At 46.4% G+C, this 27,247-nt stretch overlaps 2 protein-coding genes across 7 annotated transcripts in view; one reads left to right on the top strand and one right to left on the bottom strand.

Moving 5' to 3' along the window:
- The first annotated feature begins 474 nt into the window (after positions 1-474).
- On the top strand, positions 475-13,257 carry rex1bd (required for excision 1-B domain containing). 2 transcript variants are annotated; one of them, XM_048559757.2, is made up of 5 exons: positions 475-660; positions 3,422-3,504; positions 4,281-4,485; positions 5,729-5,817; positions 8,172-8,322. In XM_048559757.2, the coding sequence occupies exons 1-5, from the start codon at positions 586-588 to the stop codon at positions 8,203-8,205; spliced, it is 486 nt and encodes a 161-aa protein (XP_048415714.1). In that variant the 5' UTR covers positions 475-585; the 3' UTR covers positions 8,206-8,322. The 2 variants fall into 2 exon arrangements, with proteins under 2 accessions (XP_048415714.1, XP_048415712.1); XM_048559755.2 differs by lacking the exon at positions 8,172-8,322 and adding an exon at positions 9,803-13,257 and having other exon boundaries at positions 530-660.
- Positions 13,197-27,247, bottom strand: part of crlf1b (cytokine receptor-like factor 1b) — a 55,558-nt gene continuing 41,507 nt past the window's right edge. For 2 of the 5 annotated variants that reach the window (XM_048559750.2, XM_048559754.2), the window contains exons 3-9: positions 26,349-26,478; positions 21,545-21,714; positions 20,737-20,894; positions 19,180-19,348; positions 17,863-18,041; positions 17,016-17,088; positions 13,197-13,870 (exon numbers count right to left, since the gene is read on the bottom strand). In XM_048559750.2, the coding sequence (XP_048415707.1) occupies positions 13,854-13,870; positions 17,016-17,088; positions 17,863-18,041; positions 19,180-19,348; positions 20,737-20,894; positions 21,545-21,714; positions 26,349-26,478 (896 nt within the window). In that variant the 3' untranslated portion in view covers positions 13,197-13,853. Of the gene's footprint in view, positions 13,871-16,997; positions 17,089-17,862; positions 18,042-19,179; positions 19,349-20,736; positions 20,895-21,544; positions 21,715-26,348; positions 26,479-27,247 lie in introns of all 5 variants that reach the window. The other 3 variants (XM_048559751.2, XM_048559753.2, XM_048559752.2) reach the window with 3 other exon arrangements.

Raw genomic sequence — 27,247 nt, 5'->3', positions numbered from 1 at the left:
GCCATACATTATCTTGCAAGTTTCTATTAGATCTCCCCTCAACCTTCCAAACTCTAATGAGTACAATCCCAGGATCCTCAGCCGTTCATCATACGTTAAACCTACCATTCCAGGGATTATCCGTGTGAATCTCCGCTGGACACGCTCCAGGGCCAGCATGTCCTTCCTGAGGTGTGGGGCCTAAAATTGGACATAGTATTCTAAACGGGGCCTAACTAGAGCTTTATAAAGTCTCAGAAGCACGTCGCTGCTTTTATATTCCAACCCTCTTGAGATAAACGACAACATTACACTCGCTTTCTTAATCACGGACTCTACCTGCATGGTCAGGTTTGACCTGTTTCCGTGCTATAACATCTCTATGATCCTGTCAATGGTCTTTAATGTTCATCGCGCTGCAGTAACACAGCCTGGCCTGAGATGATGCTGTCGCCGGAGGACCAGCCAGGCCTGCAGTAACACAGCCTGGCCTGAGATGATGCTGTCGCCGGAGGACCAGCCAGGCCTGCAGTAACACAGCCTGGCCTGAGATGATGCTGTCGCCGGAGGACCAGCCAGGTCTGCAGTAACACAGCCTGGCCTGAGATGATGCTGTTGCCGGAGGACCAGGCAATTGAGAGCAGCGGGTTCATGAGCTGGTCGCCCTCCGGAGGGAGGATGGTGAGTGCGGCCTTATCCTTCAGCGGAGCGTCGTCGGCGGCTGATTTCGAACTCAGCGGCCGGCGCCTTCGGATGGCAGCGAGAGGGATGGAGGCCTGAAGTAAGGCCACTGCCTGGACCCCCAGTCTCTCTCGCTGTGTCCCCGGGCTCAAACCCGCCGAGGCCGAGGAAGTGAGATAACGCGGTGTGGAGCTGGATGGACACTGCAGGCCAAGCAGCATCAGAGGAGCCGGAACGCTGACCTTTTCGGGCTCAGGAATGGTCGCCCGAGGCCTGTAATTGCTCCCCCCAAACCCGAGGGAGCCTCCCTGTGCTCCCATCCCGTGCCCCCAATGTGGATGGGTAGGGGAGACTCTTGCTATTCGGCCATGGGAATCCTCATGGGTCAGCCTGAACATGTGCACTCTTTTTACGGCTGCAGTCACTAACCAGGGGGTTCCCCCATACCAGCACCACCCGGTATCTACACCCCTTTCATATCCATAGCCCCCCCTGTAAACATACACCACCACCCCCCACATCCAGACCCCCACCCTCTGTCTGTACCCCGATTATATCCATAACCCCTTTGTATTCATATAGTCCCACATCCAAATCCTCACCCTGAGACTCTCCAGTCTCTCTCCGTGTCCATCAGCCTCACTAATGTCCAATCCTCGCTGTGTCCAACTCCATCACCCTCCATTCCCCCCAGAGCCTATACACCCAAATCAGTTTTTACACATTTTTCTCTTACCCTGTTAACACCAAATCTCCCTGCACCTTCACATTTCACCCCCTCATTTTGAACACTTGTTGATGGAGGAACATATTTGTCCTAAAGGACCTCCAGCAGAGTTTGGTTGGTTAATCCCCAGGGTGGTTGAATTGTCGAGTCAGGAGAAATTGTGTCATCTAGAGTTCAGAAGGGAAATATGATCTCGAAGTTGACGCAAGCCTTGAGAGTGGATGTATAATGGGATGTTTCCTCTGGTTGGTGACCCTAGGATTAAGGGACATCATCTCCGGATAAGGAGCAGGCCATTTATAACTGATAGGAGGAGGCTCCCACCAGAGTTCACCAACATCTTGGATGTCAGACTTTAGCCAATTTGTGATAACATGGTGTGAGGCTGGATGAACACAGCAGGCCAAGCAGCATCAGAGGAGCAGGAAAGCTTGATATTTCGGGTCAGGACCCTTCTTTAGAAACTTTCCTGCTCCTCTAATGCTGCTTGCCCTGCTGTGTTCATGCAGTTTCTCACCGTGTTATCTCAGATTCTCCAGCATCGGCAGTTCCTACTATCTCTGCAGCCAATTTGTGTCCATTTGATGTCAAAAAACGGCTGGAGGCATTGGATACTGCACAGGCTATATGTCCTGATGATACTCTGGCAATAGTCCTGAAGATTTGTGCTTCAGAACGTGCCATGCTACTGTCCAAAATCTGTCCACCTCCTACAACACTCAAGTCAGGAATGTGATGGAATCCTCCACACTTGCCTGGATAGGTGCATCCCCAACAACACTCAATCAGATTGCAAAATCCAGGACAAAGCAGTCTGCTTCATTGACATCACATCTCCAAGCATTCACTCCATCCACTACTGACACTCAGTAGCAGCAGTGTGTATTATTACCATGTATAAGATGCACTGTGAAAATTGACTAAGCTTCTCGGACATCACCCTACAACTCCACAAATATTTCTATCCAGAGTGTTAAGGGCAGTGGATGCATAGGAATACCAGCCCCTTCAAGTTCCCCTCCAAGCCACTCAGCACTTCCTGACATATTGCCGTTCCTTCAGTGTGACTGGTTCAAAATCCAGGAACTTCCTCCCAACTGATTTGAGGGTATACCTGCAGCATGGGGATTGCACTGGTTCATAAAGGCAGCTGTCCACTGCCTACCCAAAGCAATAAATGCTGGCCCAACGAGTGATGCCCATGTCCTATGATTGAATATATTTTTAAAAAGTCCCCCTAGAGCGGTGGTAAATCTTTGAAATTCTCCATTCCTAAGCGCTGTTATTGAACAGGTTCAAGACCAATCAATAGATTTCTGGAGACTAATAACATCAAAGGACATATGGAAAATGCAGGAGAGTGTCATTGAGGTTGATTATCAGATATGATCTCACTGAATGGTGGAGCAGGCTTGATGGACAGAATGGCCAACTCGTAGAACATAGAACAGTACAGCACAAGAACAGGCCCTTCAGTCCATCATGTTTCTGCCAACCTTGCTGAATCCAAGCGAAGATCTTTACAGTGATATTTGGGCCTCCTAGGCAGTATGTTCTCTGCTGGAGCCCATGTCATTGTTCTCAACATCAGCTACTTCCCAGTTGATGACTTGTTTCTTGTAAGCACAAGCAGGTTCTGACCCCAGGCCTATACTGGTCACTTCAGTAGTTTTTGACCTCATTCACTTTGTTATCCTTGATGTTAACAGCTCCGACAAGCAGGTTATTTGAAATGTTGTTGATAGCCACAGAACTTCAGCCAAGGCCTAGCAGCATAGTGTCACTCTGCCCTGCACTAGACTGTCCCATGGTGTTCTTTCCCTCTCCACAGTTACAACAACGCAAAACTCTTCACATTTCTCTCTTCCTTCAATTCTGAAGAAGTCTTATTTCATTCAAAATGTTAATTTTGTCTTTCTCAACATGAATGCTGCCAAACTTGCAGTGTTTCTTAAGCACTTCTAATTCTTTGTTCAGATCTGCAGTATCTACAATATTATTATTTTACATTAATTGTTTGGTTGTTGGCTGCAGGGTGCAAGTGGATTGAATACACTGGTGCGGACCCTGTATGCACTGCAGGAGGAGCGTGTTGAAGCTTATCGGCTTTTTGATCTGTAAGTATGAGCCCGAATTACACAGAATCTGAGGTGGTTATTTATTCCAGAACAATACAGTTCTGCAACTGTTCCATTCCTTTCTGTGTACATTTAACAACAGGAAACTGTTTTATCTATGGTGTGGTTGTCTTGTTTGAATGGCAACCCATTATGGTATTGTTTTAGTAACTGTCCTAATTTTCCTGACTCCTGTATACAGATGCTGCCAGATCTGCTGAGCCTTTCTAACAATTTTAATTTCTGTTTCTAATATTCCGACTGATCTTTGAATCTTCTCTGATCCTGCAGCGCTGTGAGTTTGTGATCTGTTCATTGGACTTTGGATCCCTTTGGGATTTTTTCAGTCCGTGATTTCTGGTGTTCACTGCACTTGTTATCAATGGCCCCTGAACTCCCAGGACCATTCTGAAACACCCAAAACTTCAGAGCCCCTCCCTCACTCTCTCCAACCGCCTCATTGATGCACTTGCTGTCTCCATTCTGCTTCTCATTTTCTTTTCTTACTCTCCTCCCTCCCGTAGTAATTGCCTGGAACCTACACTGTTATAGTCCTGCTGTAACAGACTTATCTCCTGTAACAGATGACAGGAGACAGCCAGACATGCCTCAGCTGAAGGGCTGCTTGTCTGTTCCCTCCAATGGATTGAATTTAGGTGAAGGACTGAAATTCGGTCTGCGTGCCTCAAGGCTACGAGCAAAGTAAAAGTTTAAAACGTATAGGCATGTTTAATAATAACCAGTGATTTTCTGCTTCCTCAACTGTCCATTTCCAGAGGACACCAGGCGTATCTCCGCTCCGCTCCCAACTATGACTTTATCAAATACAGGCAGCTCGTGCACGAAATCACCCAGGCATTTAACCGGATCTCAAAAGAAGTGATTCAGCTCAAGGACCGGTTTCACGAGGAGTATGATCGCCCCGATCTCTCTGAGCACATCGAGAGAGTTCAGGAACGGGAACGGGAAAAGCTGGAGCTGGTGAGTTGGGAAAGGAACCTCAAGGGTGTTAGAGAGAGCCATTAGAAGAAATGGGGGGGGACAGGGACACACTAGACTGTAGAGAACACTGGTTTAGCTGATCTCAGACTGTGGAGGTATCAGACTGGCTATCTGTTTGAAAAGGGATTCCTGTAGGGAGGATGGACCCAATCACAAGTCTAATCTCACACGTTTAAGTGAACGCACAAAAGGCAAATGAACAGTGATGTTTAGCAAGTGATAGGGAGGTTCTGAAATGTTGACATTTCACTTCAAAGGGAATGGAGCGTAATAAAGGGCAAGTCTTGCAGTAACTACACAACACACTGGTTAGATCATACCTCAAGTATTATGAACACTTCTAGTACCTGTATCAAAGGAAAGATATACTGACATTGGGAACAGCCCAGAGAATGTTTAACACATTGATCCTGGGCATGGAGGCACTGTCAGAATAACAAAGGTTGAGTAGCCCAGTGAGGGAGAATACTACCAGACCCAAACCAGCCTGATCCCTCGTCAGATCCACAACATATTCTCCTAGGAAACTGTCACAAATGTACGCTACAAATTCTTCCTCTGGCCCCTCTGCAATTTTATTTTCCCAAAATAAGTGAAGATTAAACGCAGTGTTGATTTGAATGTACTGCTTTTTATTTCAATGCGTTATCCTCTGATTTATTCTCTCGTCCTACAGTATAATTCTGAAGAAGAGTCACACTAGACTAGAAATGTTGAGTTTCTCCAGCATTCTCTATGTTTGCTATACTGTAGCAACTATTAGATAGCCTTATAGACTTAACAGTCTATACCAGTGTCATCTTCCCCTTGTTATTTCTTATCTCTAACAATTTGGATTCTACATCTTCCAATCCAAGATTATTTCTTGCTATTCCACTTATTCCATTGTACAGTAACAAAGCAGTCTCTCCACCCTTTCCTGACAGCCCAATCTTTCAAAAAATTCACATAGCCATCAATATTTAGCCCAGCAGAACAGTGCAAAAGATAAAATAGATATATTTGTGGGTTTACGATAATCACATGACTTGAAGCAACTCAACAAGGCGTGTCACCACTACCTTCTCAAGGGCAGGAATGATAGGCAATACGTACTGGCCATTCCAGTGAATGACTGAAGGAAAAAGGGCACCACATGGGGTGACATTCAGAGTAAAGTGCCCTCTATCTGAAGGAGAATTGTAAGTTTCTGACAAGGGTCCTTTATTTTGTTATACTGTAGACTGCCAGGCTACAGCTTGCCAAGCAGAATATGTTGGACCATCCAGGCAATGAGACCTACCAGGAGGAGGTTCAAGAGTTGAAGCACAGGTATGAGCATTGCTGTTCTGTGTACATTATCTCCTGTATTTGGCAAGGTGCCACAGTGCACTATGCTCTCACCAGGGATAGGTGGTAATTGCCATCCTGCCTGGCATTTTGTTTCCAAGAAAGCCTTGCTGCCTGCTATCCAGGTCAGAATGCCCCACAGAGCAGTCATGTCCAACCAGTGAGACTGAGCAGCTGATACTGCTGCCTGGAAAAGAATGAACTGAGAAGCAACCTGACGGGGCTCAGGCTCAACAGGATAGTTCCCGAGGCAAGGCAGACCTGAACTAAGGGATTTGAAAGTAAAACAGCCACAAAAAAAATGCTAACAGGGAATTCAGGAGAAACCACTTTACCCAGAGTCTGGTGGAATTGTGAATCTTGCTTCCACACGGAATGTGGGTTTTAAAGTGAATGCTGTTAATGTATCTAAGCTAGATCAGTAAATGAGGGAGAAAGGGATTAAGGAAATGTTGATAAGCGGTGAAGAGTGGGGTGAGATCCATTCGGAGTATAAATACCAGCATAGATCAGTTGGGCAGAGTGGCCTGTTCCTGTGCTGTCTCCATGCAGTAATGACGGAATATAAGGGAGAACTGCTGAGATCTGCCAATTTAATTCCACATGGTGCTTCCATAGGAAAGTTTGTGTCTTGATGAACATTATTGGCCATCTGCTACTGTTTTGCAGCCCCTGGTGATAGTCTCTCTATTCAGAGCTGAACTTTTAGCTCAGTAATTTCTGATGCTCTTCCTTTTCTTTCTCATTGCCTGGTTTTGATAAGGAGAAATCAGTCTCCAATCTTACACCTGAATCTTGCTCCATATTGAGTAAGGATCCACTGGATAAATCAGGGCTCCCATCGATATTCTTAATAATCCAGGACAAAAAGCCATTCATAATTATAACTGCCACTTCCGCTGACACAGATTCTGAGCCAAGTTTAGCAACGAGGGGAAGCGATGGCCCAATGGTATTATCGCTAAATATTAATCTGGAAATTTAGCTAATATTCTGGAAACCAAATTCAAATTGTGCCACAACAGATGGTAGAATTTGAATTCAATAAAAAATATCTGAAATTAAGAATCTGCTGATTCCATAAGACATAGGAACAGAAATTAGGCCATTTGATCCAACAAGTCTGTTCTACCATTCAATCATAGGTGGTAAGTTTCTCAACCCCATTCTCCTGTTTTCTCCCCATAATCCATGATCTCCATGACAATCAAGAACCTGTCTCTCTCAATCTCAAATGTACTCAGTGACCTGGCCTCCACAGCCATCTGTGGCAGTGAATTCCATAGATTCACCACTCTCTGGCTAAAGATTTTTCTCCTTATCTCCGTTCTAAAGGGTCTTACCTTTACTCTAAGGCTGTGACCTAGGGTCTTAGTCTCTCCTGCCAATGGAAACAACTTCCCAATGTCCACTCTGTCCAGACCGTTCAGTATTCTGTAAGCTTCAATTAGATCCGCCCTCATCCTTCTAAACTCCATCGAGTATAGACCCAGAGTCCTCAAACGTTCCTCATATGTTACGCGTTTCATTCCTGGGATCATTCTTGTGTACCTCCTCTGGATCCACTCCAGAGCCAGTACATCCTTCCTGAGATATGTGGCCCAAAATTGCTCTCAATCTTCTCAAGATGGTCTGACCAGAGCTTTATAAAGCCTCAGAAGTACATCCCTGCTTTTATATTCTAGTCCTCAAAATAAATGGCAACATAGTGTTTGCCTTCCTAACTACCGACTCAACCAGCAAGTTTACCTTAAGAGAATCCTGGACTAGAGCTCCCGAGTTCCTTTGCCCTTCAGATTTCTGAATTTTCTCCTCATTTAGAAAATAGGCCTCTATTCTTCCTACCAAAGTGCATGACCTCATCTTCCCCTGTTGTACTCCATCTACCACTTCGGTGCCTACTCCCCTAACCTATGTAAATCATTCTGCAGCCTTCCCACCTCAATACTCCCTGTCCCCCCACCTATCTTTGTATCATCTGCAAAGTTAGCCAGAATGTCCTCAGTTTCTACAACTAGATCATTAATGACCTTCAGGGAAGCAAATCTGCCATCTTCACCAGGTCTGGCCTACATGTGACTCCAGACCCACAGCTATGTGGTTGACTCTCAGTTGCCCTGTGAAATGGCCTAGCAAGGCATTCAGTTGTATCAGTCACTACAAAGTCTCAACGAAGTAATGAAACCATGGCACCGAGCTAGGCACTGGAGCAAGCAGCCCTGGTAACCTCGCAAAGCCTTCCTTACTAACATCAGGGGACTTGTATAAAAATGGGAGCATTGTCTCACAGACTAGTCAAGCCTGACACAAACATACTCACAAATCATACCTTACAGACAATGTCCCAGACAACGCCACCATCATACTTAGACATGTCCTGGCCGGCCAGCAGAACAGACCTCTTAGAAGTGGAGACACAGTGTTATGTATTCGAGATGGAGTTTCCTTCGGAGTTCTCCACATTGACTCTCAACCCCATGAAATCTTCACAAGGACGGAAGAACTTGGGCTATCAATCGGTTCTCCTCCATGTTAAACAACATTTGGCAGAAGCAGTGTGAGTACGGAGGGCACAGAATGTACTCTGGGTGGGGGATTTCAACATCCATCACCAAGAGTAGCTCAGTAGCAATACTAATGATCAAACTAGCCGGGTCCTAAAGGACGTATTTGCTAAATGGGTCCGAGACAGATGGTGAGGGAATCAACAAGAGGGAGAAACATACTTAACATCGCCCTTACCAGTTTGCTGAATGCAGACGTATCTATCCACACAGCCCTTGTGGAGACCAAGTCACACCTTCATGTTGAGAATGCCCTCCATCATGTTGTGTGGCACTATCACTGTGCGCAATGGGCTGCACTTTGAACAGATCTCGCAACTCAGGACTGAGCATCCATGAGGCGCTGTGGGAATCAGCAGGAGGTTTCCTGGCCCATGTTCTTCCTTCCTTGTGAAGATTGCTTGGGGTTCGGAGTCCATGTTGAGAACTCTCAGGATAACTCCCTCCCAACAGCTGTTGTACTCCAGCACAATCTGCAACCTCATGACCTGACATCTCGTCCACTCAACTACTACCATCAAACTAGGGAATCAATCCTGGTTCAATGGAGAGTGCAGGAGGGTATGCAATGGCAATTTCCATAATATGGAATATTGCCCAGCTACGTACTGTACGCAAAAAGCAAGACAAGTTCAATCTGGCCAGTTACATCCCATCAGTCTCCTCTCGATCATCAGTAAAGTGATGGAAGGTGTCAGTAACAGTGCTATCAAGCAGCACCTGCTCAGCAATAACCTGCTCAGTGATGTACAGTTTGGGTTCAAACTGGGCCACTCAGCTCCAGACTTCATTACAGCCTTGGTTCAAACATGGACAAAAGAGCTGAATTCCAGAGGTGAGCTGAGAGTGACAGCCTTTGATATCAAAGCCCCATTTGATTGAGAGTGTCTTGAGAGGAGCCTTAGCAAAACTGGAATCATTGGGTATTGGAGGTAAACTCTCCAGTGATTAGAGTCCTAAGGGAATTGTGGTCACCCTATAACTGCTGGCTGGCCAGTGAAACACATGTCCAATGAGTAAATAAATGAATAAAATTCCAGCTCTGTATTCTGCCCTGCACCATGTGAAAGGCTGTTGGTTGTAAATGCTTACTTCTGAGGTTGAAGGAATTCAGTGAGCGTTTGTGCTGCTGATTACGGTGGCTACAATTGCCCCCATACACTTGCCTTCTTTGCTGAACTATGCATGTGATTGGACACGTGGTATGAATAAGACTGAGCTTCACTTTAGTGCACTTCTCAATCAGATAGCTCGCTGCTGCTGCCTGTCCTGTGTGTGCTGAGTGCAGCGCACAGAGGCTGTATCTAGCAAGAGTCGGGGGACAGAGGAGGGGTCAGTGGATTTATTTATCGCAAGCATCTCCATTCTCTGTAATTTTACAATGCATTTATCATTTTCTCCAGGATTAGGAAAACAATTGAGGCAATTAATGAGATTCTTCAGGACTTCAAATACGATTCAGAGGAGATTGAAGCCAGCGGATAGACTTGCTCTCACCACTGTTGAAGATCTGTTAGAGACCCCAGCATCACCATGTCCCACAAACTGCATCTCCTAAAGCTGGAGTTTCTGCAGCTTTCACATTCTCTTCATCACTTGTTGGGAACTTTGCATTGTCACAGTTGGCCCCAGTAATTCCTTGCTCCCAAGATGCAGGGAAAGAACAAGCAGAGGGAGACCTATTTCTGCAAAGATCTTTGAACAATTTTCCCTTACTCTAGAGGAACCAGATTCATTCCATGCATCCAAAAATTCAGCAAGGCCTCAGCCCAGAACTTAACCAGTGATGGAATTACTGAATCACCTGTTTCTTCATTTGCACTTGCTGTTCATTCACTGTATAAATTGTTCAGGGAAATAAATGACTGTGCTTCTTGTCACCTATTTCAAACTGCAACATCTGTTTGCTGTTGCTTCTGCATTATGACAGGATAAACATGCATTCTCTAAATAATCTCAAAATGGTTAACTGTTTGGTGGACAAGCACTGCAGTTACTGAACACAGCAAGATTGGATAAACTGCAGTGAGATGAAGTAACTGATCTGTTTTAATGCTGTGGGTTGAGGGATGAATATCAGCGAGGATACTGGAGGACCCCCCATTTCTTGTTCGAAATAGTGGCTGTGGAATCTGTCACATTCACTTGAAGACAAACAGGTCGCAGTTTAATGCTTTATTTGAAAGATCGCATCCCTGACGGTTCAGTACTGCACTGGGGCTGTCAGACTGGACTATCAGCTCAAGTCTCTGGAGTGAGACTTGAACCCACAACCTTAAACACTGTTTTCCAAATATTTTCCCCATTTTGCTGCTAGAAAGTTATCGTGTCTCCTTTGAGAACTGAGAAGGTGAGTTTGGGGCTGTGAGGTCCTGTGAAGATTGAGGCCAGGGAAAAGATGGTTGAGAGGGAGGTAGCCGAAGTGGAATCCATTGCTATGTCTGGGCTCATAACTTCACTTGGGATCCCAAACCTCACTTTGGGAATCCCTGACTTAACTGATCATTAACAGCGTAATGCCAGGCATTAAACAGCATTTGTATAATCACATGATAACACTTTGAACAGTGTCTCTGGTAATGGAGAAATGTAATGTTGAGGTCCCAAAAGTGAGTGTCCTTTTCATTATGGACAGTATTTGGCCTGTGAGCCACATGACTTTGAATTAGTAACTCAGCGATGTGCTTGGCCTTCACTAATACAATAGTAGACCTTATGGCACTACAGCGACCCTGACCTGATGGGGGACCAGTCAATCTGTTAAAGACCACGCTGTCCAGCCATTCCCAGACTGATTGCATCGTACAGGCAGACCAAGGCTGACGGCTCCCTCCCGGCCAGTCCCAGGCTGATGGCTCCCTCCCGGCCAGTCCCAGGCTGACGTCTCCCCGCCAGCCCGTCCTAGGATCACTGCACCCTTTGGCCAGTCCCAGGGCAACAGCTCCCTCTGGCCAGTCTCAGGCTGATGGCTCCCTCCCAGCCACTCCCAGGCTGACGGCATCCTTCGGCCAGTCCCAGGGTCACTGCACCCTCTGGCCAGTCCCAGGCTGACGGCATCCTTCGGCCAGTCCCAGGGTCACCGCACCCTCTGGCTGGTCCCAGGCTGATGGCTCCCTCCCGGCCAGTCCCAGGGTCACTGCAGTCCCAGGCTGACGGCTCCCTCCCGGCCAGTCCCAGGGTCACTGCACCCTCTGGCCAGCCCTAGGCTGATGGCATCCCCCCCGGCCAGTTCCAGGCTGACGGCATCTTCCCAGCCAGTCCCATGTCGCCCACATCCCCCCGGCCAGTCCCAGGGCGACCGCATCCCCCCGGCCAGTCCCAGGGCGACCTCATCCCCCCGGCCAGTCCCAGGGCGACCTCATCCCCCCGGCCAGTCCCAGGGCGACCGCATCCCCCGGCCAGTCCCAGGGCGACAGCTCCCTCCGGCTAGTCCCAGGCTGACCAAATTCAAATATATAAGATCCTGAGGGGCTTGACAGGTAGGTGCTGAGTGCGTGATTACCCCTGTGAACCTGGAACCAGTGCCAGAGCTTAAAAATATGGTGTCTCCCATTTAGCAAAGAAATTCCTCTGAGGATCAGAAATGTATTAAATTCTCTGCCCCAACGACAGTGGAAGCTTGGTCTTTGAATATATTCAAGGAGGTGGTTTGACAGATGAAAGAGGCAGGTGTTATGGGGTCAGCAAGAAAGTGGTGTGAATGCCACATCGAGTTAGCTAGGGCTGATACCTCGTCAGTAACATTCATGCAACAGAACTGCCAGGCAATGACCATCTCTACTTGACGTTTAGTAGCATTACCAACGCCCAGTTCCCCAGTACCAATACCCAAGGGCTTGCCCTTAAACAGAAAGAGAACTGGACCAGCTATGTAAACACTGAGGCTGCAAGATTGTGTTGAAGGATGGAATTGCGCAGTGAGTACCTCACCACTTGATTCCACAAAACCTGACCCCACTGAGGAAGCACTAGTCAGGAGTGTGATGGAACACTCTCCACTTGCCTGGATGGGTGCAGCTCCAACATCTATACCTTACCAAATCAAAGCATCCCCATTGGTGCCCCACCCTCCAATGATGTTCACTCTCTTTGCTGACAACTCGTGGCAGCAGCATGTACCATCTACAGGATGCACTGCAGCAAGGCTCCTCTGGCACCTTCTCCTGAACCACCCAGAAGGACCATGACTTCAGATTGTGGGAGCACCACAATCTGTCAGTTCCCCTGCAAGCCACTCACCATCCTGACTTGGAACTATATCACCATTCCTTTAGTGTCACTGGGTCAAAATCCTGCAATTTGCTTCCTCGATCATACTGATTTCAGGAGCTGAACTGCTGACACAGCCAGTGATGTTAACGTCCTGTGAACGACTGAATAAAGAAGCAAAAAGCCATCATCTTCTTGAATGGTGTTGCAGGTTTGAGGAGCCAAATGGCTGTCTCCTGCTCCTATTGACATTATCAAATCCTTTAATTTTTTTTATTCATTCATGGGATGTGGGCATCGCTGGCCAGCATTTATTGCCTATCCTTGGATGCCCTAATGATCAGTGCAGGAATTTATTCTGCCCTGTATAACACAAACCCTCCCCAAACCAGGAGGGGCACAAATTGATCCTAAAACCCCACAGCACCCAGAGGTGGCATCTCCTAACTCTCAGTGCCTCTTCTGTATGGCTGAGAACCTGCTGGAGCAGTTGAACTATCTGTGAATGTGTGATCCAACAATCAAGCTTCCAAAACTGCACACTATTGCTGTAAAGAGAATTTTGCTTCAAAGAAAAATCTTCAACCATTTGACAACATTAAATGTTGTGCCAGGTTTATTACAAAGTAAATAAATGATCAATCCCGTATATTTTGATTCAGTTGCTTTTTGCGTTCATATTTAAAAGCATTGTTCCATGTACTGGGTGGATTTTCCAATGCTCCATGTCATTTACTTCCTGGGAACTTTGAATACTTTATGCTGCTAAAATTTTGGACTATTCAACAACACTTGACATTTGTACAACACCTTTAAGTACTCTCTATCAGACATCACAAGGGTTTTACAAAATAAAAACTAACACCAAACTACACAAACAGATGTTAGGAGCAAGAAATAAAGAGATAAGGATGTTAAGGTTCTGAAAACACAACTAAAAGACAAAATTATTGAATATGAAATGTTGACCAGCAGTTGAAAGAGGAATGGCCTTCAACCCCTGTGATGGATTTGATCGTAGATTGCTGAGGGGAACTGTCAGTGTCTAAACACTTGATGTCACTAAAGCATCTCCTGTATCGTTAACGAATAAATGGATACACCTATAGGAGTGTTAGTAACTGCTCTAAGACTAACAATGAGGATCAAGGGTTGTGTTGACTGCTTCACACATTCATTTTGTTTCAAAGACCAATCCTCACTCCCCCCTAAGGGGTCTGTCCTTTTGAAGAATAATTTCTGGAGTTACCGGCCTGGAGAATCTGAAACAGAAGTAGAGAAATATGGTTCACAAAAGGGTGGGTGAGTAAAGATAGTAATATATATACAGCAATAAATAAAACCACTGAGTTACAAAGACAGAGCGACACCAAAAACCCTGTTATTGACATCCTGAATGGCTGTTAAGTCGCCAGGATAATCCTGAAGGCTCCAAAGTTATTGATTCATGTCTAGAGCAGGGATGTGAGCAACACACAGGGAAAATCTGTCAGCAGAACAGTTATAATGGACTTGAAAAGTTAACTTTCTCCTGCCAGACCCCGCTGAGTATCTCCAGCAGTTTTTGTTTATATTTCAGAAAATCTAATAGGACGTTGATTACATGTGTTCTTTATTTCTTTTAATGCTGTATTCATTAAAAACCTCCTTGGGCTGGCTTCTTTAATGCACTGAGCTGCATTCAGGGCTGTTTTGGGGGTGCAGTTAAGTTTGCAAACTGGAGAAACTGGGATTGTGGCCAAACCACGGTTAACAAAAGAAATTAAAGACAGTATTAGATCCAGTGAGGTAAAGTTGCTGGAAAAGTAGCAAGCCTGAGAACTGGGCGCAGTTTAAAATTCAGCAAAGAAGACAAAGACATTGATTAAGAAGAATAAAATAGGTATGAGGGTAAACTTGCAAGGAACATGAAAAACAAACGCTTTAGTGTTTGTAAAAAACATGACTGAAGACAAATGAAGACCCCTTACAGCCTGAAATGGGAGAATTGATGATGGATAAAAAGGAAATGGCAAAGCAATTAGACAACTATTTTGTTGCCTTCACAGAAGACGCAAATAATTTCCCAGAAGTGTGAGAATCATTTGAGACTGAGAATTTGAAGGAAATCAGTAGTTGTAAAAAAGTAAACAAATTAATAGGACTAAGAGCCAATAACTCCCAGGAATTTAAACAATGGAGTATAATCCAGACAAATGTGAGGTGATGCATTTTGGAGGAATAAATTCAGGAATTATACTGTAATCGGCAGAACCCTTTGGAACACTAACAGACAGACAGATCTGGACGTACAGGCCCACAGCTCCCTAAAAGCGGCAACACAGCTGGCCAAGGTGATTAAGGCCGTACATGGCATGCTCACTCTCATCGCCCGGGACATGGGGTGCAAGATTTGGTAAACCATGTTGCAGCTGCATAAAACCCTCACTGGGCCGCATTTGGAGTATTGTGAGTAGTTTTGGTCACCACACTACCAGAAGGACGTGGAGGTTTTGGAAACAGTGCAGAGAACTTTCACCAGGATGTTGCCCTGTCTCAAGGGAAGGTTAAAAAGACTCAGATTGCTTGCATGGGAAAGACAGCAGCTGAGAGGAGACCAGATAGAGGTCTACAAAATAATGAGAGGCATGAACAGGGTGGATAGTCAGAGGCTTTTTCCCTAGGGTTGAAGTTTTAATTACAAGGGGGGTGCAGGTTCAAGGTGAGAGGGAAAGTTTCAGGGAGATGTGCGAGGGAAGTTTTTCATGCACAGAGTGGTAGGAGCCTGGAACACACTGAGGTGGTGGAAGCAGGCTCATTGGCGACATTTATGAGGCATCTGGATGGTGACATGAATAGGGAGGGAATAGAGGGATATGGACTGAATAAGGGCAGAAAGGGTAGAATCTCTGGAGCACAAAAGCTGACGTTTCGGTCCTGCCCAAAACGTCAGCTTTTGTGCTCCTGAGATACTGCTTGGCCTGCTGTGTTCATCCAGCTTCACACTTTGTTATCTTGGATTCTCCAGCATCTGCAGGTCCCGTTATCATAAGGGCAGAAAGTTTGTTTTTTAGTTTAGTTAGGGCATGATGATTGACACAAGCTTAGAGGGCCAAAGGGTCTGTTCCTGTGCTGTGCTTCTGTTTTGTTCTTATGAAAGAAGGGACCATGGAACTTCTGGATGTATTTTTTGTCATCTTTCAAAATCCTGTGGATTCTGGCAGGTTTTAGCAGAGCGAATGTAACTCCACTATTTAAAAAAAGAGAGAAATAAAAACTGAAATTACAAGCTTATTTGCCTGACAGCAATTGTAGGGAAAGTGCTGAATGCATTGAGTTGCAGCTGTTCACAATGTTAACAATTTGGATGAGGGAATCAAGTGTAATCTTCCAAGTTTGCTGATAACACAAAACTAGGTGGAGCTTCTGTGGTGAGGAGGAGCTAAAGAAGCTTCCTAGAAACTGAGTGGTACAGTGGCTCAGTGGTTAGCACTGCAGCCTCACAGCGCCAAGGACCTGGGTTTGATTCCACCCTCGCGAGACTGACTGTGTGGAGTTTGCACATTCTCCCTGTGTCTGTGTGGGTTTCCTCCAGGTGCTGTAGTTTCCTCCCACATTCCAGAAATGTTGGGTTAGGTGAATTGGCCGTGCTAAATCACCCGTGGTGTGCAGGCTAGGTGGGTTAGCTGTGAGAAGTGTGGGGTTACAGGGATGGGGTAGGGGTGTGGGATCTGGGTGTGATGTTCTTTGAAGGATCAGTGTGGACTTGATGGGCTAAATGGACTGCTTCCACACTGTAGGGTGTTCTATTCTATGACTGAAGACGGGGGTGTTATTTATCCATTTCTGAGGGTCCATGGTCTCAGGGTACATAGTAGGATGAGAAGAAATAGGGTGGCGGGCAAGGGGTATGGCAGAGTGAGCAGAATTATGATGTTAAGATAGAGGATAATATTGAATAGCAGAGCAGATTTGATGGGCTGAACAGTCCCCTCTGGCTTCTATTTTTCATGTTTCAGGATTGAAGAAGCTTAAAGAGAGACTTGAGAAGGTGTTCAAAATCATGAAGGGTTAAAGTAGCATAAATAAAAAGGAACTATTTTCAGTGAGAGGAAGGTCAGTAACTAGAGGGGGGACAGATTTAAGAGAATTTGCAAAAGAACAGTAGGGGTTTGGGAGTTGGTCATAATTATTTGTACTCAGCAAGTAAATCTGGAACATGCTGCCCAAGAGGAAGCAGATTCAATTGTCATTTTCAAAGAGGTTTTGGAGAAATATTTGATGAGCTGTGGGAAGGAGTGCAGGCCAGTGGGAAAAATTAGGTTTTGAGGAAAGGCCACTGAATCTGAAAGGTCAATTCTGATTTCTCTCTCTCTGTTAACTGATCTGTTATAGTAGTCGCTCACTTACCAGCTTAATCTCACTCACCTTCCTGTAGTCCGACAAAAACGGCGACTTCTTGGTTCTGGGAGAAGAGAAAGGGCGGAACAGTCAATGATGGCTGAGAACGAGAGAGGATTTGTGTTGGTGAAAATAGTGGTGACTTTTTATAATCTGCTGTTTAAGGCTTTAGCAAAGATTTGTAGCTCAGGTTATGAGTGAGATTGTTGACTTGTTGCCATCATGATGCCACCAGCCATGGTGACGAAACGTCTGAACGAAAATGAGCCAGCTCAGCGAGCAAGTCAACAACCTATAATCTGCTGTTTTCTTCCTTCACTGGAGCCCAGAAGCTTGAAGGTAAACATAAGCCCACCTGCCCTTGCTGGGCCCAGCCTCAGCAGCACTCAGCACCAGACTGTGGTGCTCTGTAGCTGCTCAACATGGGCTTAATGGGCATTGGGTTTGAGCCCCATCCCAGAGGCCTATCATTGAAGCTGACCATTCCCAATGCAGTGCAAAGAAAGTGTTGTACTGTCAGAGCTACTGTCCTTATTAAAGCAAACCCAGTCCGATGTTTTGGATGGAAGTGAAAGATCTGCTGAGAACTATTCCACAAATGAGTTCTCTTTTAGTCAATATTTATCCCTCAACTAATTTTGAAAGAAATTATATAATTATGTCATCTCCGACACACTACCATCAGTGGGATCTTGCTTTGCACGACTTGGTAACCATATTTCCTATGTTCCAACCATGGCTACAGTTTCAGAAAGGGACATCATTGGTGACAAAGCCCTAAGATATTGAAAGGCACTATGCAAATGCAGGTTTTTGCAGTGTTTGCCAGTTGTATGAGCACACTACAGCCAGATGCTGTCAGTTGTGTATGTACCTGGTTCCGTGTCTTGTGCGATTTCTGCAGCCACACACGCCACTGGTCGTACAGTTTGATGTTCAGAGCAGTACACCCATAGGCATGCTTCTTAACCCAGCCGAAAAACTGCTTGAGCTCACGCCGCAGATTGGAGCTGCTCTCCCCACTCTTCTGGTAACACGTGCCACTCGACCTCTCTGCCAAGACACCAGGGAGCATTGCTGTTTGTCACATTGTGGAAAGACCCCATACAGTACTGAGGATCAAAACTACCATCACATCATTAAAGACCCAGAAAACTCACTATCCTGTCTGCTTATGCTGCCTCTCATCATGTCAGAAACCCAGTAAAGATCAATTTTCTCTTTTAAACTGGAAGTAGAGCACCCTAGACACTATCTACATCAAATACTCCCTGGGCAGGGGCTGCGCAGGTTTAGATAGAGTAAACTTCTACCCTTCCTCTGTGCTTTAAGCTGAAAATAAAGCCCCCTCTTTAAAAGGGAAAGTGAAGCCTTCTCTGATCTTTCAAACAGAACGTAAAGCTAAGTCTGCAAGGTCCCCATCACACAGTCCCACAAGTATAGCAACAGGTTAGAAACAGACTAAACTCGCTCTACTCTTTTAAACCAAACACAAAAGCTTCCTTGACACTGTCTCCGTCAAACACTCCCAGGACAGGTACAGCAAGGAGTTAGGTACAGAGTAAAGCTCCCACTGCACTGTCCCCATCAAACCCTCCCAGGACAGATACGGCATGGAGTTAGGTACAGAGTAAAGCTCCCTCTACACTGGCCCCATCAAACACTCCCAGGACAGGTAAAGCTCTCTCTACTCCTTTAAATTGAAAATGAGGCTGCCTTGACACCATCTCCATCAGACACTCCCAGGACAGGCACAGCATGGAGTTAGATACAGGGTAAAGATTCCACTACTCTTTTAACTGAAAGTAGTGCTCTTCTACGTTGTCTTCATCAAATAGGGACATCCATCTTCATGGGACAGATACGGTATGGGGTAGATACTGAGTAAAGCTCCCTTTCCTCATGTAAACTTGAAGTAAAGCTCTCTCTACATTGTCTTCATCAAATACTCACAGGATAGGTACAGCATTGCGTTACATAGAGTTAAATGTATACACAGCACCTTTACTATCCCTGAATTAATCTTCAGCAGTTCATCAACTGTAACCCTTTTACGCTAACTGCAACGTCACCCCCTCTGGTCTGCCTGCCTATTGTTGAATTTGCGATCTGCCTGTGCTATGGATTCAGGTTCCCGCAGTTTTGATTTTCTGTCATATTCAGAAAATGGAAAGTGCAAGGAAAGCCTCACCGTTCCGGGGTGTGGAGGCAGCCGTGGGAATGCTCCATTCACTCCAAATCCCAGCTTTTCTTGAACCGTAAATGCCAACAGGGTTACAACGCACCTGCACAAAATATACAGTGCCCGGTCGTAACCCTGCCAGTCGGCACAGCGTCTGGTTTCCAATGTCATCCACTACCTGCAGTTACAAAGTGGCAGAGAGTGGGTTAAGTAATGTGAGCAGAGAACGTCTTGATTAGGAAGGGGATCAAAGGTTAAGGGGAGAAGGCAGGAAAAAAAAATCAACCACAAGGCAGGGTACGCAGGATAGTTTGATCTTAGAGTAGGATAATAGGTCGGCACAACATCGTGGACTGAAGCCCTGTACTGAGCTGTACTGTTCTACGTTCTATGAGAGAATGGTGGTGCAGAATGGGCTATTTCAGCTCTTATATCTAATAGTTTTATTCACCAATCAAGTTTGGAAGACTGAGGGGTGATCCAATTGCCATGTTTATGGTGACTCAAGGACCTGAAAGGGTCGATAGAGAGAGATGATTTCCTCCAGTAATAGAATCCAGAGCAGACGTGGTGATAGTGCTTAGCTGGTTGTTTGTAGGCTAATACTTCGGAGATTTTGGTATTAAATCCCACCGTAGTAGACGGGGAATTTAAATGCAACTGGAATTAAAACCTAGTGCTAGCAATGATGGACATGTGAACTATCAAAAACCCATCTAATTCATTAGTGCCCTTTAAGGAAAGAATGTGACTCCTGACCCACAGCAATGAGGTTGATTGCTATCTGCAAGCCACTCGGTTCAAGGACAATTAAGGATGAGCAATAAATTCAAAAAAACAAGAAAAAATAAAAAGTGAAAGAAGGGAGAACAAAATACAAGAGGCAAGAATCAATAATACGAAAGGGGGAATTATCAGGGATTTTTTTCCTCACAAAAGGGAGCAGAAATCTGGAGCTCTGCCCTCAATACACCGTTTAGGCTACAGGAAATTTCAGACAACTGGGTTTTGATGGGTGAGGCATTTAGTGGATATAGTCCCAGGGTGGGTACACAGCTAGGATCCAGATCAGCTGCTATTTATCAAATGTTGGGACAGACTGAGGTCTCCTCTCCCACTCCTGTGCACATTGAGTGGAACCTGCAGTGCTGTGCCAGGGCTCCATCAGCACTGTCCTCTTCCTCCCTCTGGGATTTACAGAGCAATCCCTGCTGCTACTTCAGTCAGTGCTTGTCTGCAGGCCTGGGCACTCAGCAGCAACAGGATGTTGGACCATAGGAGCCATCACAGTTGAGTTCAACCTCGGGTAAAGTAAATGTACGGTACACACGGCTAATTACCTATGTATACGCATGGCCTGCATATACTCAGACACATGTACACATGTGTATTAATGCACATCAATAAGGTCACAGGCACATCTTTAGTCACGCACAAGGGTTGGGGTCCTGGACAGAGATGGTGATCTCGAATCTGGGCTGAGTTTCCCCTCCCTGATGGAGGATCTAAAACCATGTGCCTTCATTTAGTTATCCCACCCCTGGTCAGTGCCTCAGGCCCTTTTACCTTCCATTCCGTGCTGTCCTCCACACGATACCGGATCTGATACTTGGCCTGAAAGAGGAAATCTCTCAATGCAGGCGGAGAGCTCCATCGGACACTGAGCTGGTCCTCCAGATCACCAACACGGTTCACCTGAACATCAAATGGAGCATCCGTGGTAACTGTTTCAAACAATAGACAACGATGCAGCTGTTTTAGTGCAATGTGTAGCGCCCCAGCACTGACTGAGTGTGTATGTGTGTGTAAGAAACGAAATAGCCCAGCACTGACTGAGTGTGTATGTGTACGTGTATATGTATGCGTCTGTGTTTGTGTGTCTGTGTGTGTGTGTGGGTGTGTGCGTGTCTGTGTCTGTGTGTGTGTGTGTGTGTGTGTGTGTGTGTGTGCGTGCGTGCGTGTGTGTGTGTGCGTGTGCGTGTCTGTGAGTGTGTGTGTGTGTGTGTCTCAGTGTGTGTGTGTACGTGTGCGCGTGTGCTTGTTTCTCTCAGTTGTTGTGTGTGTGTGTCTTGGTGTGTGTGTCTGTGTGTGTGTGTGTGTCTGTGTGTGTGTGTGTGTGTGTGTGTGCGCATGTCTGTGTGTGTGTGTGTGTCTGTGTATGTGTGTGTGTGTGTGTGTGTGTGTGTGTGTGTGTGTGTATGTGTGTGTCTCCCTCTCTCTCTCTCTCTCTCTCTCTCTCTGTGTTAAACAGGGGACTGCTGTCCTAGCACTGACTGTATGTATGAAGGGGGAGGGTGGCCCTGGATCATTTATGTTTTGACATTTCAAATCATGCCTCCATTCATATATTGGACACTTCATCCACGTCTCTTACCCACATCCAGGATGTCCAGAGAGAGGATGTCAGAAGCTGCAGTCCCCAATTTGTTTGATGCCTCGACCCAGATTTCATACGGAGTGAAGAGGGCAAGATCCTTGGGAATGTAGCAAGAATTTGGTCCAGCTCTGGCCATCTCCTGGCACTCGTTCTCCTTACCGTACCAGCTGAGGACAGCAATGTCACAAACTTTATAATCATGGAGTCGTAGGGGCAGCTCCTGGCTCAATAATAATATGAAATAGGTGGCATTGACTTGGTAACACAAATCACATGACACCATTTACATTTCCACCAATGTTATCATTGCCCACTTTGCACCGTTGCACAAAATCAAGATTACTGTGTACAGCCCATTGAGTTAAATCTCAGGTTCTCAGACTTGTTATAGCGATGAAGGATGCACTTGTTCTCCAATGAGACTTTCACAGTGCCAGTCTCCCGCCTCTTCCCCACACCCTTGTACACTGTTTCTATTCAAATAATCATCCAATGACCTTTTGAATGCCTCAACTCACTTTGTTTCCAGCACATTTAATCTTGTCACCAAGGGGAATAGTCCTAACTACTTCAATCTATCTCATCACTGTAAGTTCCTCATCCCTGGAATCATTTTTCTGAATTTCTTCTGCATTCTTTCCAATACATTCACATTCTTCCTCTTGTGTGGTACACCCCAGAACTGTACATAACACCTTAGCTGAGGTCTTACAAGTGTCTTGTATAAGTTCGTCATAACCTCTTTGTTTTTGTACTCCGCGTCACCTTTGATAAAGCTGAGAACACTGTTATATGAACTGCTCTCCAACTCTCCTGCTGCATTTAATGATCAGTGCACCTACACACCCAGGTCTCTCTGCTCCTGCACCCTATTACATATTGTACCCTTTATTTAATTTTTTCTGATTTTCCTATCAAAATGCATCACCTTACACTTCTCTGCTTTGAACTTCCTCTGCCAAACATCTGCCCACATCACCAACTTATCACTGCCCATGTGGAATTCTTTACTGTCCTCCGCACAGCCTACAATGCTTTCAATCTTCAGATTTATCTTCAAATTTGAATTTGGCTATTAATATATATCAGGAAAAGCAAGAGTCCCAATATCAACCACTGGGGAATTCATTACAATGCATTCTCCAGCCTGTAAACTATTCATTGATTATTTGCGTCAATATCTTCTCCCTCAGCCAATTGTGTATCTGTGCTGCCACTGTATTTTTTATTCCATAAGCTATTTTTCTCACAAGCCAGTTGTGTGGCGTTGTATCTAATGCTTTTTGAAAGTTCATGGCCACCCAACAACAGCATCGCTTTCAGTGATCATTTCTGTTGCCTCTTTAAACAGCTCCAGCTATTCAAAGCTAACAAGGTGTAGATGAACACAGCAGGCCAAGCAGCTGAAGTAGGGTCTCGACCTGAAACGTCAGCTTTCCTGCTCCTCTGATGCTGCTTGGCCTGCTGTGTTCATCCAACTCGACACCTTTTTATCTCGGAAATAATGGGAACTGCAGATGCTGGAGAATTCCAAGATAATAAAATGTGAGGCTGGATGAACACAGCAGGCCAAGCAGCATCTCAGGAGCACAAAAGCTGACGTTTCGGGCCTAGACCCTTCTTCAGAGAGGGGGATGGGGGGAGGGAACTGGAATAAATAGGGAGAGAGGGGGAGGCGGACCGAAGATGGAGAGTAAAGAAGATAGGTGGAGAGAGTATAGGTGGGGAGGTAGGGAGGGGATAGGTCAGTCCAGGGAAGATGGACAGGTCAAGGAGGTGGGATGAGGTTAGTAGGTAGATGGGGTGCGGCTTGGGGTGGGAGGAAGGGATGGGTGAGAGGAAGAACAGATTAGGGACGCAGAGACAGGCTGGGCTGGTTGTGTGGTGCAGTGGGGGGAGGGGACAAACTGGGTTGGTTTTGGGATGCAGTGGGGGAAGGGGAGATTTTGAAGCTGGTGAAGTCCACATTGATACCATTGGGCTGCAGGGATCCCAGGCGGAATATCAGTTGCTGTTCCTGCAACCTTCAGGTGGCATCATTGTGGCACTGCAGGAGGCCCATGATGGACATGTCATCTAAAGAATGGGAGGGAGAGTTGAAATGGTTTGCGACTGGGAGGTGCAGTTGTTTATTGCAAACCGAGCGGAGGTGTTCTGCAAAGCGGTCCCCAAGCCTCCGCTTGGTTTCCCTAATGTAGAGGAAGCCATACTGGGTACAATGGATACAGTATACCACATTGGCAGATGTGCAGGTGAACCTCTGCTTAATATGGAAAGTCATCTTGGGGCCTGGGATGGAGTAAGGGAGGAGGTGTGGGGGCAAGTGTAGCATTTCCTGCGGTTGCAGGGGAAGGTGCCGGGTGTGGTGGGGTTGGAGGGTAGTGTGGAGCGAACAAAGGAGTCACGGAGAGGGTGGTCTCTCCAGAAGGCAGACAGGGGTGGGGATGGAAAAATGTCTTGGGTGGGGGGGTCGGATTGTAGATGGCGGAAGTGTCGGAGGATGATGCGTTGTATCCGGAGGTTGGTGGGGTGGTGTGTGAGAACGAGGGGGATCCTCTTTGGGCGGTTGTGGCAGGGGCGGGGTGTGAGGGATGTGTTGCGGGAAATGCGGGAGACGCGGTCAAGGGCGTTCTCGACCACTGCGGGGGGAATGTTGCGGTCCTTGAAGAACTTGGACATCTGGGATGTGCGGGAGTGGAATGCCTCATCCTGGGAGCAGATGCAGTGGAGGCGGAGGAATTGGGAATAGGGGATGGAATTTTTGCAGGAGGGTGGGTGGGAGGAGATGTATTCTAGGTAGATGTGGGAGTCGGTGGACTTGAAATGGACATCAGTTACTAGCTGGTTGCCTGAGATGGAGACAGAGAGGTCCCGGAAGGTGAGGGATGTGTTGGAGATGGCCCAGGTGAACTTGAGGTTGGGGTGGAAGGTGTTGGTGAAGTGGATGAACTGTTCGAGCTCCTCTGGGGAGCAAGAGGCAGCGCCGATACAGTCATCAATGTAACGGAGGAAGAGGTGGGGTTTGGGGCCTGTGTAGGTGCAGAAGAGGGACTGTTCCACGTGACCTACAAAGAGGCAGGCATAGCTGGGGCCCATGCGGGTGCCCCTGGCCATCCCCTTTGTCTGTAGGAAGTGGGAGGAATTGAAAGAGAAATTGTTGAGGGTGAGGACGAGTTCGGCTAGACGGATGAGGGTGTTGGTGCAGGGCGACTGGTCAGGCCTGCGGGACAGGAAGAAGCGGAGGGCCTTGAGGCCATCTGCATGCGGAACACAGGCGTATAGGGACTGGACATCCATGGTGAAAATGAGGTGTTGGGGCCCAGGGAATTGGAGTTTCTGGAGGAGGTGGAGGACATGGGTGGTGCCACGGACGTAGGTGGGGAGTTCCTGGACCAAACGGGAGAAAATGGAGTCCAGATAGGTGGAGATGAGTTCGGTGGTGCAGGAACAGGCCGAGACAATGGGTCGACCAGGGCAGACAGGTTTGTGGATTTTGGGAAGGAGATAGAAACGGGCCATGCGGGGTTGGGGAATAATAAGGTTGGAGGCTGTGGGTGGGAGGTCCCCAGAGGTGATGAGGTCATGAATGGTGTTGGAGATGACGGTTTGGTGCTCAGGGGTGGGGTCATGATCAAGGGGGCGGTAGGAGGTGGTGTCGGAGAGTTGGCGTTTGGCCTCGGCGATGTAGAGGGCAGTGCGCCATACTACCACTGTGCCACCCTCGTCTGCGGGTTTGATGGTGAGGTTGGGGTTGGAGCGGAGGGCTGCCCGTTCTGCGGGGGAGAGGTTGGAGTGGGTGAGAGGTGTGGAGAGGTTGAGGCGGTTAATGTCTCGACGGCAGTTGGAGATGAAGAGGTCGAAGGAGGGTAGGAGGCCTTGTTATCTTGGATTCTCCAGCACCGGCAGTTCCTATTATCGCTCCAACTATTCAAATCCTACTTTCCCTGTGCTAACTCTCACTCAAATAGTTCCACTGTGATTCCTTTCCCACTATCTCCCCAGACAGTGGAAAAACATGCTCTCCACTCATGCAGATACATTCTTTCAGATTGCTAAAAGAAAATTCAATCACATTACCCCATAACCCTCTCTACATGGAACATAAACCTAGTTTATATCATCTCATCTTGTAACATACCCTGTACCACATTCCTTCCAAGACCGGTATTATTTACCTTTCAAAGGTGTAGTGTCATAGAGTCATACAGCACAGAAACAGACCCTTCGGTCCAACCAGTCCATGCTGATCATAATCCCAAACTAAACTAGTCCCACCTGCCTGTGCTTGGTCCATATACTTCCAAACATCTCCTATTCGTGTCCTTATCTGAATATCTTTTAAACATTGTAACTGTACCCACATCCACCACTTCCTCTGGCAGTTCAGTCCCCACAATTGGTCACAGCCACCTCAGGTGTTGTCTAAGTTATATATGACTCCATCAGTGATCAGTGTGCATGGACACCTACATTTCTGTAGGCATCCACTGTTCCTAAATATTCAGCATTTAAATAACACTCAGGTGTGCCCTTGTTTGGTCCATATTGAATGATCTCACTTTCCTTGTTGAAATTCATCTGCTGCAGTTTTATCCACTGATTTCATCTGTCGATGTCCCTTGTAATTATGCATCTACATTCCTCACTATTTCGCCAATCTTTCTATCGCTGACTAATTAGATAAATGGCTGTTACTTTCTACTAATCATTAAAATATGTTAAGTTGAGTCTGTTCAGTCTGGGTTCTTTGATCTGGGTGTTAACCAACAAAGCAGCAGGACTCCCACCTGTACTGCCTTACCGTAACTTGTACTTCAGTGTGTAGTTGGTATGAAGAAAGGATTCACCCTCGCCCCCTGGGTTCCATTTACAGGTGAGGTCCTTGGTGTTCTTTGACCAGCAGGTAATGTTGGTAGGTTTTTCAGGGGGAACTATATGAAAGAGAGGGAGAGAGAGAGAGCATGAGAGAGTAAAGGAAGAACCAGATTTCAAATATTCAACAGAGTGAGAGGTTTATTTGCTGAAAGATATCTTATCCCGAGTTCACAATCATGCCCAGGGAACACTTACTGATTTGGTCCCATCTTATCGTTCAGAAGTAGTCAGCATCCAATGGAATGGCTGAATCCTTTGAGGAGGTTTAAGGCAAGTACTGTATAGTCTCATGATCCTGCTCAGTCAGATCAGGCTGATATTCGACATCGTTATGGGCTTCAGATCGGTATTATGGTCTTCAGATCGGTATGACAGGTCGGCACAACATCCAGGGCCGAAGGGCCTGTACTGTGCTGTAATGTTCTATGTTCTATCAACTCTATTCTCATAGCCTATCCCATTCCCTTGGAACCCAAAAATCTGTCAACCTCAGTGTTGAATCTACTCAATCATGGAGCCTCGGGCGACTGTCTGTGTGCAGTTTGCACATTCTCCCCGTGTCTGCGTGGGTTTCCTCCGGGTGCACAGGTTTCCTCCACCGTCCAAAGATGTGCAGGCTAGGTGGATTGGCCATGCTAAATTGCCTGTAGTGTTCAGGGGTGTGTGGGTTATAGGGGGATGGGTCTGGGTGGGATGCTTCAAGGGGCGGTGTGGACTTGTTGGGCCGAAGGGCCTGTTTCCACAATGTAGGTAATATAATCTAATCAACACTATTTTTAGATATTTTCTAACAGGCAGTTCAGAGGTGTTAAAACACATCTCTGG

The sequence above is a fragment of the Stegostoma tigrinum genome, chromosome 30, assembly GCF_030684315.1.
Source record: "Stegostoma tigrinum isolate sSteTig4 chromosome 30, sSteTig4.hap1, whole genome shotgun sequence".
NCBI lineage: Eukaryota > Metazoa > Chordata > Chondrichthyes > Orectolobiformes > Stegostomatidae > Stegostoma > Stegostoma tigrinum.
Note: the sequence above shows the minus strand (reverse complement) of the source record. Positions and strands in the feature narration are given on the sequence as shown.

Coding starts and splice junctions, on each gene's coding strand:
- rex1bd (XM_048559755.2), top strand. CDS start 586: ATGATGCTGTTGCCGGAGGACCAGGCAATTGAGAGCAGCGGGTTCATG. Junction 3,505..4,280: donor GCTTATCGGCTTTTTGATCT/GTAAGTATGAGC, acceptor GTCCATTTCCAG/AGGACACCAGGCGTATCTCC. Junction 4,486..5,728: donor AACGGGAAAAGCTGGAGCTG/GTGAGTTGGGAA, acceptor GTTATACTGTAG/ACTGCCAGGCTACAGCTTGC.